The following is a 16,326-nucleotide window of genomic DNA, read 5'->3' as shown; positions in this document are numbered from 1 at the left end:
GCCAGGACGAGTTTAGTTTTCCTGGTTATTACTGACTGACAAATTGGTTTGACCAACTATAAATTGACTTCGCACCTTTTTTAAGGTTCCGTACCCAAAGGGTAAAACGGGACCCTATTACTAAGACTCTGCTGTCCGTCCGTCCGTTCGTCCGTCCGTCCGTCCGTCTGTCACCAGGCTGTATCTCACGAACCGTGATAGCTAGACAGTTGAAATTTTCACAGATGATGTATTTCTGTGGCCGCTATAACAACAAATACTAAAAACAGAATAAAATAAAGATTTAAGTGGGGCTCCCATACAACAAACGTGATTTTTGACCGAAGTTAAGCAACGTCGGGCGGGGTCAGTAATTGGATGGGTGACCGTTTCTTTTTTTTTCCTTTTTTTGTTCTACTTTTCGGGTTCAAATCCCGGAAAAGGCATTAATTTGTGTCTAAATCACGAATATTATATTACCTGTCATACGAAGTCCAGCGCGTCGTGCGCCTTGGTCGGGAACTTGCCAAAAGAACGCTTCTTGAGCGAGCGCTCCACTAATTTCTTTATTTCGCTTACGATGAATACGCTCGACGTTAGGCATACTAGGAAGATTATATCTGAAAAAAGGGGTAAGTTTAATTAGTAAAATTATAATGTTATTAGTGAAATAACACATCAAACTTACTTTGCTAGAGTTAGACCAAGAAAAATCTGCAGCGATTTTGATAGCCCACGTAGTGAAAGTGTCATTTATACGTCATAATTTCATAGAAGTTTGACGTTTAAAGTAACACTTGCACTGCGTGGGCTATTAAAATCGTTGCAGACTTTTCTTGGTCTAACTCTAACGACGTGAAATGGATAGAGCGAAAGTATTTCGAACTTGTATTAGGGTGGCATTCCACCTATCCAATTTCTTTGTTTAATGTCCTTGCGTCTCAGTCTCTCATTAAGCAAAATGTGAGACGCAAAACACTAAGATATTAGACAAAGATATTGACAGATGGAGTACTACCCTTTGGCCTCGTAGAATAAAATGACATTCGAATATAAAGGTCATTTGAATGTTATTTTGTCAATTTTTAAGCAGCAAATAAACCTTGTTCGAGATGCTGATGTGAAAAATAAATGCTCTTACCATGTCCAGTAATAAATAAGAGACATTTCTCTGTCTTCCTAATATTGTTGTCTCTGTCTGTCTCTTTCTGACAAATATTCTTCTGACAAAAAGTCTTTTTGTAACGAATGTGGGCATTGTGGCGTTCCAAAGGTAAAAGTACCCTATAGTGGGCTTACTCTAAAATTCTATAGTATTTTTCAAACAGCTTCGGTAACGACATATGTCATTCCCATACAATTTATAACCTTGTAAAGCAAGATCTCGCAAAACTATATTACGATGACATCTGTCACCGTACCATATTTAAAAACTACAACTACTATACAGTGTGGAAAGATAAGTCGGGCCCTGGAGGGAAACTACCTTAAATCCTTAAGTTGGCTCATTTTACTTAAAGGAGACATTCCTTTATTTTTAAAAATAAACAAATATGCATTCAAGAATTTTTCTTTTTTCCTTCAATTTGGCTTGTCCAAAAAATTCTTGAGTACTAAATATTAGATTTTATGGATATTTTGTACGACAGACGAGTGTAAGACCTAATGTTTCTTGGAGAAATGTTATCATTAACATTAACTGTATCTACTACTAGAATAAAATTGCGAATTTTTAGTCGGTTCTAGTCCCGGGCGAGGCAAGCGAGTTTTAGAAAATCTTTGAATTCAGTTTTGTTTTTTTCAAAAATAAAGGAATGTCTCCTTTAAGTAAAATGAGCCAGCTTAAGGATTTAAGGTAGTTTCCCTCCAGGGACCGACTTATCTTTCCACACTGTATAATAATGCTGTGCAAAGCGACATTACCATTAGCGCCGACTATAAGGTACCGTTCTCCTTGGAACGACACTAGCGTACAAAATGCCACTTTACTCACCATGCCCAGTCAGTGACTCGGTGAGGAAAACCCTCTGTAGCGGCGGGAAGTACACGACCAGCATCTGGCCCACCAGACTCAAGGTCACGGCCGCCAAGAACATCTTATTTGAGAACAGCCCCACTTGGAACCCTTGGAACGACACATCTCGTGTATAAAATGACACTTTACTCACCATGACCAGTAAGTGACTCGGTGAGGAACACCCTCTGCAGCGGCGGGAAGTACACGACCAGCATCTGGCCCACCAGACTCAAGGTCACGGCCGCCAGGAACATCTTGTTTGAGAACAGCCCCACTTGGAATACCGACTTTGTTTGGGAGCGGCATGAGAGAGCGTTGAACATGTCGAACAGGACGAAACAGGTGAATGTCATGGTTGTGTCGCGGGGTGTGATCTTGTTGTCTGACATCTGGGGACCAGCAAAAAAAATATGTATTAGTTATTTTCAGGCATCTAGTCACTTGCACCATTCACTAGCCCGGGGTTAACCGGTTAAACCTGGAGTTACCAATACAATTTGACACTGGGTTAACTGTTTAACCGGTTAACCCTAGGTTAGTGGGATGTTCCAAGTGGCACTAAAGATCGGGTTTCCAAGGATAGCGGTGCCGTCATAATATAGCGGCCGTCTCCATACTAAATAATAGGTACGGCTAAATATGGATGTCGCAGTATTTGTATGGAGACGGCCGCTATCCTAGGAAACTAGAGCATAAGGGCCACTTACACCATTCACTAACGCGGGGTTAACCGGTTAAACCTGGAGTTACCATGGTTACCAGTACAATTTGACACAGGATCAACTGTTTAACCGGCTAACCCCAGGTTGGGATGTTCCAAGTGGCGCTAAGGGCCACTTGCACCATCCCAATAACCCGGGTTTAAGCGGTTAAACTGTTAACCCAGTGTCAAATTGTACTGGTAACCATGGTAACTCCAAGTTCAACCGGTGAACCCCAGGTTAGTAGGATATTCCAAGTGGCGCTAAGGCCCACTTGCACCATTCCACTAACCCAGGGTTAACCGGTTAAAACTGGAGTTGCCATGGTTACCCTTACAATTTGACACTAGGTTAACGGTTTAACCGCTTAAACCCGGGTTATTGGGATGGTGCAAGTGGCCCTAAGAGGCATAGATTGGACGTTATCACTTGAATCCCTCACTCTGCTTGGAATTCTATTTTATTTAGACCACATAGAAAGTAACGAATCCAGCCAGCTAAGGCTATATCGTTAGCAAAAATATTATTCGCGAAATCGCGGAGTGAGTTACGTCTGCCTATGTTTACGTTGAATACATGTATATACCGGAGAAAAATGTCATTAGCCAGTTTGCGTACGCTACAGCGACATCTACCGGCACATTGGGTAAACCTTGTTATTTAATGACAGACGAAACTTGTTTCTTTTTTAAAATTACCGAATGTCATAATCAAATAGAATAGATAGTATAGAGGGCTATTGCCAAAGTAAATTTTGTAGTCACGGTACATTTACTGCCATCTATCGACACACGACTAAAACTTAAAATGTATAAATTAATCAAAATATATTTACCGGTAAGTGATTTTTTTTAATTGTTCCATACTGACCCATGTTCTTTCACTGATATGTGTGAAAATTGTTAAATATCAAACGGTGTCGTCAACGCCATCTAGCCGAGAATAGGCCAAAGGTGTGTGCGCCATCTATTTGAGAATGACTTTTTCTTTTTATTTCCGAGGCACGTTTTTTTCTTAGACTTTATTTATCTTATACGGAGTTATATATATCTCTGATTATGAATAGGCATTATGACACCAGTTTTGACTTCTAGGAATTTTGGTTAATCGGTAAAAGGAAAATTAAGGTGCAATGATACCAAAGCCGAAGAGAATTTGAAATAGAGAGTTATTGTCATGGTAAATTATGTAGATACAGTACCTACATTTACTGCCATCTTTCGACAGACGATTAAACCCGTTAGAACGCCATTTGACTTTGATCATTATTCTTTCAATGATATGTGTTAACTTGTTAAATAATAATATTAACGCCATCTACTCGAGAGTAGGTTGAATGTTATGGCGCCATCGCTCGAAAAGATTGCACCATACCTTTGGCCTATAGTCGAGTAGATGTCGTTAATATTAATATTTAATAAGTTAACACATATCAGTGAAAGAATAATGATCAAAGTCAAATGGCGCTCTATCAGTTTTATGTTCTGTCGAAAGATGGCAGTAAATTTACAGCGGCTACTTAATTTACTTTGACAATCCGTTTCTATACACTATTCTCTTTGCCAAAGCGAATAACTGCCGTATTCGAACTTCAAGATATTCACAAGAGACGACACGTACTAGATCCATTCTAGATACGTTATAGTTTAGATATCAACTAGTTCTCTTTTGCAGCGCAATTCGGGCAACCAATGTCACTTTTACGTGAGACACAGTATGATATCTATTAGATGTGAATTGGATCTCTAAGTCATATCCTGTGATCGTCGATAATCGTTCAAGAGTATCTCCAGAATCGCGCAAATGTCAAATTTGGCAGGTTAGATCTTAAACATATCGTTATCGTATCTTGGTGATGTCTAAAAGATATCTTAGCGATGTTACGATTCGACTTCACAAATCGGTTCAAACCGATTTAGGTCTGAAGTCGACTAAATCGACCTGAGTGTTCCGTAAATCGACTTAAGATACTTACGCCCGCTCTAAACGCACCCTTTCGTTTGACATATTGAAGAATAAAATGTACGCGAATCGACTTCTAACCACGAAGAAAAATGTTGCAATGCACATTGCCGCCATTATTGAGTCAAGTCTCTCTCTCTCTTGAGTTTTCTCAATAAAAAAAAAATATAAAAACGTCGAAACTTGGTATCTACAGGTAAAGTAATTTTTCCACTTTTAAATATTCTAAGCTTAATAGCATCGTTCGCAGACGTTTCTGCTTGTTAAAAATTAAAATGAAACATATTGTTGAAATGGTAAGGTTCAATTTCGCATGGGCTTAAAGAGATTGATTTGGCGGTATACTTGGATCGGTTTGGCAGTTTTTCGCCGGTTTTGCTTTAGCAATTAATGAAATTGTGATCTACCGCGCAATGGAAACTAAAAAAATATTACAAAAGTTTTAAATCAAAGTTTTTGCTGTCGTGTTAGTCTAAGGATTCTAAGAATCGAACAAACCGTAAAAATGAATATTCGATTTCCTCAACTCAAAACCAAGTGACTACGGAGCGGTTTGAACTGATAGGTACTTAAAAACTTGAAGGCTTGGGTGGCTAATCTCGTTTCTTAGGGCCCGATTCGGATTTTGAAATAGATATCTATTTCATTCAAAATCCGAATCGGGCCCTAAGAAACGAGATTTAGCCACCCAAGGCTATATCGTTAGCAAAAATAGATTTATGATATAGGAGGCAAATCATACCTAACCTATAGTTATGTTGAAAACATGTATTTGCCGGTGAAAAATGTCGTTAGCTAGTTTACGTACGCTACAGCGACATCTACCAGGACATTGGGTAAACTTGTTCATGATGAAATCATAATGCTTACATTAAAATGTCAAATTGTTTTTAAATTAAATATTACATTAATTAAATACTATAGGACTATCTTACACAGATTAATCAAGTCCCACAGTAAGCCCAAGAAGGCTTGTGTTGTTGTTACTCAGACAACGATATATACATAATATACATAATTGGGAATGTTTATATTATTTCTACTCGGAATCACGAGCTTCTTCCATTTCTACTGAGAAAACAACGTGTCCACAAAATGTTTGGTCCGTTTGGTTACAGTTTTCAATACAACCTTCTATGACCGTAACGAAACGGACAACAAAAATTTGTTTGAAAGTTTGGGGACACTTTTTTCGTATTTGGATCGAAAGAGCTCGTGATTCAGAGTGGAAATAATCCAAAAATTCCAAAATATAAAATGCAAGTTACGCCCACTACTACTCTAAGGGGTCATCCATTAATTATGTCACACGAATTTCTAGGTTTTTTGACCCCTCCCCCCCTCCTTGTCACACTTGGTCACATTTGGCAAACCCCTCCCCCCTAGTGTGACGTCACATTTTTTCTACGAAATCGCCAAATCGAATTAAGTAAGTACCTACCTAAGTATTATTAATATTTTATCAAAATATTTTTGACGATATAAATATTAGTAATTTTATAACCCAAAACTGCTTAGGAAAGAAAATTAAACTAATAAAAACAATTATCGTTTTAAAAGCTTCTTATTTAAATGTACAGCGAATAAAATAATTCAAATAAATTTTCGGTTACTGATGAAGTGAAAGTGAGGTCACAAAGTTCGTGCCTCCCCCCTCCCCCATGTCACAATATGTCACATTTTCTTGACCCCCTCCCTTCCCCTAAACGTGTGATATAATTAATGGATGACCCCTAACCCGGGGTTAAGGGGTTAAACCGTTAACCTTGTGTCAAATTGTATGGGTAACCATGGCAACCCCAGGTTTATCCGGTTAACCCCGGGTTAGTGGAATGGTGCAAGTGGGCCTTAGGGGTACAAATTTAAATAGAAATGTTTACTCTTGATACTAGAATTCTCTAGTGTTGCGACTCACGAAAAATATATTGAATAACAATTTTCAACTAATATTAAAAACAGAAGGAGTTGAAAATAGAGTTCCGGTTATAATATTAGCTCATTCACCAATTTTTTTAAAAATGCATCAGTGTCAAAATGCCCAAATCTCGGAATGCCTAATCATTATTAGATTTGGGCATTTTGACACAGGCATTCTGAGATTTGGGCATTTTGACACTAATGCTTTTTTTTTGGTGAATGAGTAAAATGAAATCAAGGAGAATAAGAGTGGTATTCCACCTGTCCAATTTTTTGTCCGATGTGTATTTTGTCTCACATTTTGCTCAATGAGGGAGTGAGACGCAATACCAAGATATTGGACAGATATCCTAAGTAACGAATCCAGCCAACTAAGGCTATATCGTTAGCAAAAAAATATGTTGTTTAAAATAATAACCCAAATAGACGCAATTACTCCATGTGCAATTACCCAATTTACCTTAGATGTTATCCGCCCTACAGTTATGTATATGTCGGTGGAAAATATCGTTAGCTAATTTGCATACGCTACGGCGACACCTACCGGCATATTGGATAAACCTTGAAATGTCGTGATTCGTGATAGACGGAACTTTTTCGAGGTTAGCCGGATAGCGGCCGTCACCATACAAATACTACGACATCCATATTTAGCCGTATTATTTAGTATGTAGACGGCCGCTATATGACGGCTTATAGTTCCTTTTTTTTAGCATTAGAAATAAGGTAAACAATCTTGATGTGTCTTTTAATTGAAAAACACATTTTAAAAATAAGTTACGGCAAATATGTAACTATCATGAATCTAATACGATCATTTATATTCTTTTGCTTTCATAAGTAATAGTTTTTGATTAAAAAAAGCGTTTTTCAATTAAAAGACATGTCAAGACCGCTTACCTTCTTGTAAGTTCTTTCTAATGCTAAAAATATCGCTTACCTTCTTGCAAGTTCTTTCTAATGCTAAAAAAACGAACTATAAGTAGACTCACCTTTCTGTTAAACACCCACAGCGTCCCAGCAATAATGATGGCAGCCGACAGTAACACATTAGCAAGGAGAGCTCGGGAGATGATTCTTCGTGTCGTGTCTCTTGGCCGACGGCGGACTACCTCATGACAAGTAGACTCACCTCTCTGTTAAACACCCACAGAGTGCCAGCAATAATGATGGCGGCCGACAGTAACACATTAGCAAGGAGAGCTCGGGAGATGATTCTTCGCGTCGTGTCTCTTGGCCGGCGGCGGACTACCTCATGATAAGTAGACTCACCTCTCTGTTAAACACCCATAGAGTGCCAGCAATAATGATGGCAGCCGACAGTAACACATTAGCAAGGAGAGCTCGGGAGATGATTCTTCGTGTCGTGTCTCTTGGCCGACGGCGGACTACCTCATGACAAGTAGACTCACCTCTCTGTTAAACACCCATAGAGTGCCTGCAATAATGATGGCCGCCGACAGTAACACATTAGCAAGGAGAGCTCGGGAGATGATTCTTCGTGTCGTGTCTCTGGGCCGGCGGCGGACTACCTCATGATAAGTGGACTCACCTCTCTGTTAAACACCCACAGAGTGCCAGCAATAATGATGGCAGCCGACAGTAACACATTAGCAAGGAGAGCTCGGGAGATGATTCTTCGCGTCGTGTCTCTTGGCCGGCGGCGGACTACCTCATGATAAGTGGACTCACCTCTCTGTTAAACACCCACAGAGTGCCAGCAATAATGATGGCAGCCGACAGTAACACATTAGCAAGGAGAGCTCGGGAGATGATTCTTCGCGTCGTGTCTCTTGGCCGGCGGCGGACTACCTCATGATAAGTAGACTCACCTCTCTGTTAAACACCCACAGCGTCCCAGCAATAATGATGGCAGCCGACAGTAACACATTAGCAAGGAGAGCTCGGGAGATGATTCTTCGTGTCGTGTCTCTTGGCCGGCGGCGGACCACCTCGTGGTCGACCGGTTCGACGCCGAGGGACTGCGCTGGGGGACCTAGAAAAAGAAAAAGTAGCTTCTTATAGTTATCTGAAACCTTTATTTTTTGGGATAAAGTTTGCGAGCGGAACCACTTTTTATATGGGAGTTTCAGCTATCAAAATTAAGTTATGAAATATTTTTCAAAGTAGTGACGATATATGTGACGAGAAGTACATTGTGTATCCATAAGTACTAATTCGTAAGGCCAGTAACAAAATAAGATAAACTGATGTTTTCGGTCGGTTTACACGTTTTATGAATGGATGTGACTTTTATTTCATAAGTAACAAATTTTCGTAAATATATTTACGACAAAATGCAATCACAAAATAAAGAGTGTTGTGGCTAAAAAATAAGTGCATTCCCATTGCCAGGGAGGTTTTGGGAATATACTGAGCAACTTTTACTATGGGACCAGCCCCGAAATCGCGAAATAAAATCGCGAAAAAATTACGAAGTGAGCCACGCCTGCCTGTACTCACCATCCATAATAATATTTATCCACAATATCTGCATGGCGTTGAGCGGGTTGGGTATGCCCATGAGCGTAGCGAGAGCGATAAGCGATAACGCCGCGATTGAGGTGGACAGTTGGAAGCGGACGAAGTTGCGGATGTTGTAGAAGATGCATTTGCCTTCTTCTATCGCGGCGCTGAAAATATAAATAACGGTGTTAGTTGATTTCGTACGCATGTACGTGGCTTAATCTTTTCAGTAAGGAAATAAATCTACAAAAAAAATATGATTCCAGATTGTAATTCAAGACCTCTCAAAACCAGCTGAGAAAAACGACGGCCTCCTTATGTCGGCGCGTTATAAACATGTTTCAAACATTTACATGATGGTAACTAAACTTACATGATGGTAACTAAACTTACATGATGGTAACCACACTTACATGATGGTAACTACACTTACATGATGGTAGCGAAGTCATCGTCGACTAGTATCATATCGGCGGCCTCCTTACACACGTCCGTGCCGTTGCCCATAGCAATGCCGATGTCGGCGCGTTTTAAACATAACTTACACGATGGTAACTACACTTACATGATGGTAACTACACTTACATGATGGTAATTACACTTACATGATAGTAACCACACTTACATGATGGTAACTACACTTACATGATGGTAACTACACTTACATGATGGTAGCGAAGTCATCGTCGACTAGTATCATATTGGCGGCCTCCTTACACACGTCCGTGCCGTTGCCCATAGCAATGCCGATGTCGGCGCGTTTTAAACATAACTTACACGATGGTAACTACACTTACATGATGGTAACTACACTTACATGATGGTAAATACACTTACATGATGGTAATTACACTTACATGATGGTAACTACACTTACATGATGGTAACTACGCTTACATGATGGTAACTACACTTACATGATGGTAACTACACTTACATGATGGTAGCGAAGTCATCGTCCACTAGTATCATATAGGCGGCCTCCTTACACACATCCGTGCCGTTGCCCATAGCAATGCTGATGTCGGCGCATTTTAAACATAACTTACATGATGGTAACTACACTTACATGATGGTAGCGAAGTCATCGTCCACTAGTATCATATCGGCGGCCTCCTTACACACGTCCGTGCCGTTGCCCATAGCAATGCTGATGTCGGCGCATTTTAAACATAACTTACATGATGGTAACTACGCTTACAAGATGCTAACTACACTTACATGATGGTAACTACACTTACATGATGGTAGCGAAGTCATCGTCCACTAGTATCATATCGGCGGCCTCCTTACACACATCCGTGCCGTTGCCCATAGCAATGCCGATGTCAGCGCGTTTTAACGCCACGCCGTCGTTTACTCCGTCCCCTGAAAACATACGATAATTTCTAATTATTTAGGATTGAGTGAAGAGATTGAATGGCACCTTGACTTTCTTATTAATTATAACACAACAATAACCTAATAATGAGGAGATCCGTAGACGAACTACAGTCACCGACATAGCCCACCGGATTAGCAAGCTGAAGTGGCAATGGGCAGGCCACATTTCACGCAGAGAAGATGGCCGATGGGGTCGAAAAGTGCTCGAGTGGAGACCACGGACTAGCAAGTGCAACGTAGGACGTCCACCCACAAGATGGACAGAAGACCTTGTTAAGGTCGCCGGAAGACGCTGGATGCGGGTCGCTTCCAACCGGCACGTATGGAGGTCCAAGGGGGAGACCTATGTTCAGCACTGGACGTCTTATGGCTGAGATGATGATGATGATGATGAACCTAATAATGGTCACTATTTACTCTACACACGATCGTCTTTGTATAGTTTCCCTAGTAATTCCATATTTTTTGTATAAAACATCACTTACCAGTCATCCCGACAATATTTCCTAGCCGTTGAAGCGGCTTGACGATGGAAAGCTTGTGTTTCGGCGTGACTCGATAGAACATGCTGACAGAATGGGTGACTCGGTCCAACTCGTCGTCGGACATTGTGTCCAACTAATCACTTTACACTAATTGGTCATACTCGGAGTTTCTCTACGTGATCGAATCAGAAATGAGGAGATCCGTAGACGAACTAATGTCACCGACATAGCCCACCGGATTAGCAAGCTGAAGCGGCAATGGGCAGGCCACATTGCATGCAAAGAAGATGGCCGATGGGGTCGAAAAGTGCTCGAGTGGAGACCACGGACTAGGAAGCGCAGCGTAGGACGTCCACCCACAAGATGGACAGACGACCTTGTTAAGGTCGCCGGAAGACGCTGGATGCGGGTCGCTTCCAACCGGCACGTATGGAGGTCCAAGGGGGAGGCCTATGTTCAGCAGTGGACGTCTTATGGCTGAGATGATGATGAATTGGTCATACGAATACCAACAATGTTCATTGTAGTATACATAGAGCCATTATGGATCCCAGTATAGCTTATTGCTCAATTCTGAGCCCAAAACTGCAGGCGTTTTACTTTGATTATTCCAATCGCAATTGGGCTGTCTTACCTTTTTATCGTTTTTTTCTTGGCCTTCCCTTTTTTCTTTCTTTTTTTTTTGGTTTTTTCCTGGTTAAATCAGTCAGCACCTATATAAAGTATTTAGCATCACTTACCAGTCATCCCGACAATATTTCCTAGTCGTTGAAGTGACTTGACGATGGACAGCTTGTGTTTCGGCGTGACTCGGTAGAACACGCTGACAGAATCGATGACTCGGTCCAACTCGTCGTCCGGCATTGTATCCAACTGGTCGCCGGAGAGAGATTGGGAGTGGAGCACGTCTAGGCCCACCATTTGGGCTGAAAAAGAAGAAGTTTTTAGTTATAGTTCGTTTTTTTTAGCATTAGAAAGAACTTGCAAGAAGGTAAGCGATCTTGACATGTCTTTTAATTGAAAAACGCTTTTTAAAAATCCACAACTATTACGAAAGCAGAAGAATATAAATGATCGTAGATTCATAATTGTTACATATTTGCCGTAACTTATTTTTAAAATGTGTTTTTCAATTAAAAGACACATCAAGATTGTTTACCTTATTTCTAATGCTAAAAAACGAACTATAGTGTGGTATTCCACCTGTCCAATTACTTTGTCCAATGTCAACTCTCATTAAGCAAAATGTGAGCTGCAATACACATTGGACAAAGAAATTGGATAGGTGGAATACCATCCTTAGGGAAGCTGTTATAAACCACCCAGGATTCACCAAGGAGATTTGACCGAATGGAGTCGAGATAATATAAATAAAACTTGACTTTTCTCATTTTAATATTAGTTTTAACTCTTAAACAAATACATACATGAATGGACAGTAGATGGGCGTAACATAAAAAGTGTTGCATTTTGAGCGGCCCGGCGGGCCGCTACCCATTGCGCAAAAATAGAAAATAACCTAATTCCATTGAATTCGGGCTGTGAAAAGAAAACCGTCAACAGTTTGATGTTAAACTGTTATTTTAGAGCAGCGGTCGGCAACCTTTTAGCAGCCAAGGGCCACGTAGTAGTTAACGGAGGTGACGCGGGCCGTACTTTGTTAATATTTATGACTTTATGAGACATTGTCGTTTGTCACTATTACATACAAAATAGCCAAGGCGGCACTCGGGCCGCAAGTGACAGGTCCACGAGCCGCATCCCGCGGGCCGCAGGTTGCCGACCGTTGTTTTAGAGTAATTTTGAGTCTGTCTAGTAATGTACGTACCAACAGCGAGGGCAGTAGGCCTGGCGTCTCCCGTCAACATCTTGACATCAACGGCGGCTCTACGTAGAGTCGCTATGGCGTCGCACACGCCGGGCCGCGGGGATCACATACTCCGCACACTCCGGTGAATATTAGTGCTCTTGAACTTACTATGACTTATTGTATCGTAATATTTATATACGTACCAACAGCGAGGGCAGTAGGCCTGGCGTCTCCCGTCAACATCTTGACATCGACGGCGGCTCTACGTAGAGTCGCTATGGCGTCGCACACGCCGGGCCGCGGGGATCACATACTCCGCACACTCCGGTGAATATTAGTGCTCTTGAACTTACTATGACTTATTGTATCGTAATATTTATATACGTACCAACAGCGAGGGCAGTAGGCCTGGCGTCTCCCGTCAACATCTTGACATCGACGGCGGCTCTACGTAGAGTCGCTATGGCGTCGCACACGCCGGGCCGCGGGGATCACATACTCCGCACACTCCGGTGAATATTAGTGCTCTTGAACTTACTATGACTTATTGTATCGTAATATTTATATACGTACCAACAGCGAGGGCAGTAGGCCTGGCGTCTCCCGTCAACATCTTGACATCGACGGCGGCTCTACGTAGAGTCGCTATGGCGTCGCACACGCCGGGCCGCGGGGGGTCACACACTCCGCACACTCCGGTGTATGTGAGCGCGTCGAGCGATGCGCCGCGAGCTAAAGCTATGATTCTGAGACCTGTAAGAAAAAGACAGTTTTAACCTTTTGACCACCAAATACGTGAAATAACGCCCGCGGCTCCTGCCCAATAACAACCTTCGTGCATTGTGATAAGGTTTATTTGACGTTCATAAGCGCATTGTAATATGCCTACTTGAATAAACTATTTTTTTTATCTTTATCTTTATCTTTAAGGATCACGACGACGCGCCGTACACGATAGGGACTGAATCATCCAAAAATCATGCTTCAAATGACCCTGTTTCCTCCTAATACGTCATGCTATCATCATCCGATGTCCAGACCCCCCCCCCCCCTCTAATATGAAATGACGTAATTTATGAACAGCCCCTTAGGCGTGGCGTTCTAAAGACTAATGCCATTGTTCAGAATGTATAGGTACCGTGCGCATCTTGTGGCCTGAATCAGAAACATATGTGCACATGTACATTGCCAAAGCAAGTGCTACCGTCTACAGTTCTAGTCGGTAGGTTTCCTTGTGCATAGTAACCTACTGGTTCTGCCATCTTGTGGCCATCGGAAGCATTAACGACACATTTACGCCTCGCGCAAAAATCTGACGGCTTCTATGCTGCCCCCTATAATACATGCACGGGGCCTATAATGCTTTAAAAATTTGTCTGCTCTTATCCGAACAAATGCTGTGTCGAGAAAGTAACAACATTGACGGCGACATTTTATGTTTTATCTAACGTCGTATATTTCAATTTCAATAGGTACTTAACTTTAGTGGTGTTTTTTGTATTTAATCAGAATATTTGAAAAACTTAATATAGAATGTCAAGTAATTTCAAATTTTCGGGTTAAAACCCAAAAACTATACGACAGTTTTTAGTGTTCCGTACCCAAAGGGTAAAAACGGGGCCCTATTACTAAGACTCCACTGTCCGTCTGTCTGTCGCCAGGCTGTATCTCATGAACCGTGATAGTTAGACAGTTGAAATTTTCACTGTTGCCGCTATAACAACAAATGCTAAATAGTACCTACGGGACGCTCGGTGGGCGAGTCCGACTCGCACTTGTCCGGTTTTTCACGTAATGATTTTATAAAGTAATAGTTAGATTTTTTAATACACGATCCTAATTATACCGGGTGTTGCCTGTAATATGAGCAAAAATATTAACTGTAGGCTGTACTCCTCATACTGATCAACATTTGTTCAGCGACTTTTGAAAATAACTTGTACTTTGATTTTTAATATACTTTAAAGGTTATTCAAAGACGCAATGTATTGCGAATTTTGTTATGTTTAAGGCTTGACAAGCAACGTCAATCACAATGATATGGCGTGGCGATGGCGTCCATTGAAGATAATATTTATTTTGTATGAAAAAAAGGGAGTCTAAATACTTCATAATTTTTAAAAGTTGCTGAACAAAAGTGTCACCGTTTGAGGAGTACAATCTATGTTTTAATTATTTGCTCATGTTCCAGGCCACACCCGGTATAAAGAGCTCCAAAGTAGCCTTTAGGACACGCTATAAAAACTCTAAAAATTAAGGTCTCAAAACTCACCCATTCTCCCAATATTGTACGCCTCAGTCATAAAATCGTTCTGCTTTTCTTTAGTGACTGGCGAATAGTTGCCCGCGCTATCAATATACTGGGTGCACAGCGGTAATATCTTCTCGATAGCCCCCTTTACAAACACCTCTTCTTTCATCTTGCCATCGTTAAATTTTGGGGCGCATTTCACTACCATCATCTTCGTTTCTGAACTGTAACAAGATAGGTAAATTATGGGATAAAGCTACACAAATAGACAGGCGCTCTAGCATAAGTTGCGTTCTCGCGCGCGAGTCCACACTTGAATTCGCGCTTGATGTCCCTCTCTGTCTTCCTTCCTTGCCGTATCCGGCAATGGTGACTCCAACAACAATTCCTATCCGGATTATGAAATGCCCTAATGTGGCTCGCAAAACCAAACTTTGTCTTGAAGATGCGGTCACGACGCGCAATGGAGTTGTCCAGTCGAGTTGCGGATGTATGTGTAGGAGCGTTTTAGGTGATGTCCATACATCCATAGTCGCGCGCGAGAACACAACTCTTCCTAGACCGCCTGGGGGGCTAGTAAATATGACAATAGTACATCGACAAACACCAAACGTAACGTTACCTAAAGATACAGACTATAGGAAACCAGAGCTAGTCTCGTTTTCCTAGGATAGCGGTGCCGTCATATAGCCGCTATACTTACTCAACCTCGTATCTGCAACACTCATTTGATGACAAAAACACCCGTATTCCGAATGAAAGAAAAGCGACGTTTTTTTCAGAATAAATAATAGTACCAGGTACAGAAGACTCACTCTCTAACAAAACGCGTCTGTTACGATCAGGACAGGTATGGCCGCTAGGTGGCGACAGCGCCACGCGCGGCTTATGGCTTTCCCCAAAATTTGTGTGGAACGGATGTACTTTTAGCTACCTGTAGCAAAGCGACGAAATCGCGGAGTGAGCCACGCCTGCCCTAGGATCCTATTACCTTCTATGTTAAGCTGTAATTTTTTTTCTTAGAAAGAGAGGCTCGATTTCGTTCATTCAATGGTGGCACATTCATTCACTGAATGAATGAGCCACCTACAAAAATACTAAAACAAATTGATACAACACTCGGAAACTGAACAAAATATCTCAAGAGTACACTTGTACGTACTACGACGACACAGCGTTAGCCAGTTTACGCTCGGTACAGCGACATCTGCCGACACATTGAGAAAACACGCACTAGGCTATTGGAATTTGGGTCCACGGTATGTGATCCAAGTGAGAAAAAGTACACCCTGACGTTAGAGAAGATCCAAAGGAAATTTGCGAGATTTCTCTACAAGAGGCAGTATGGGCACAAA

General features: G+C 41.5%; 1 protein-coding gene across 1 annotated transcript in view; it reads right to left on the bottom strand.

Moving 5' to 3' along the window:
• LOC134668772 (calcium-transporting ATPase type 2C member 1) overlaps positions 1-16,326 on the bottom strand; it is an 82,564-nt gene that overhangs the window by 3,929 nt on the left and 62,309 nt on the right. The window contains exons 10-17 of the mRNA XM_063526231.1: positions 14,993-15,195; positions 13,294-13,473; positions 11,651-11,836; positions 10,284-10,410; positions 9,040-9,209; positions 8,409-8,572; positions 2,148-2,385; positions 460-599 (exon numbers count right to left, since the gene is read on the bottom strand). Coding sequence (XP_063382301.1) covers positions 463-599; positions 2,148-2,385; positions 8,409-8,572; positions 9,040-9,209; positions 10,284-10,410; positions 11,651-11,836; positions 13,294-13,473; positions 14,993-15,195 — 1,405 coding nt within the window. The 3' untranslated portion in view covers positions 460-462. The remainder of the gene's footprint in view (positions 1-459; positions 600-2,147; positions 2,386-8,408; positions 8,573-9,039; positions 9,210-10,283; positions 10,411-11,650; positions 11,837-13,293; positions 13,474-14,992; positions 15,196-16,326) is intronic.

This window comes from Cydia fagiglandana, chromosome 11 (genome assembly GCF_963556715.1).
Source record: "Cydia fagiglandana chromosome 11, ilCydFagi1.1, whole genome shotgun sequence".
NCBI lineage: Eukaryota > Metazoa > Arthropoda > Insecta > Lepidoptera > Tortricidae > Cydia > Cydia fagiglandana.
This window is presented reverse-complemented; position numbering and strand designations above follow the sequence as displayed.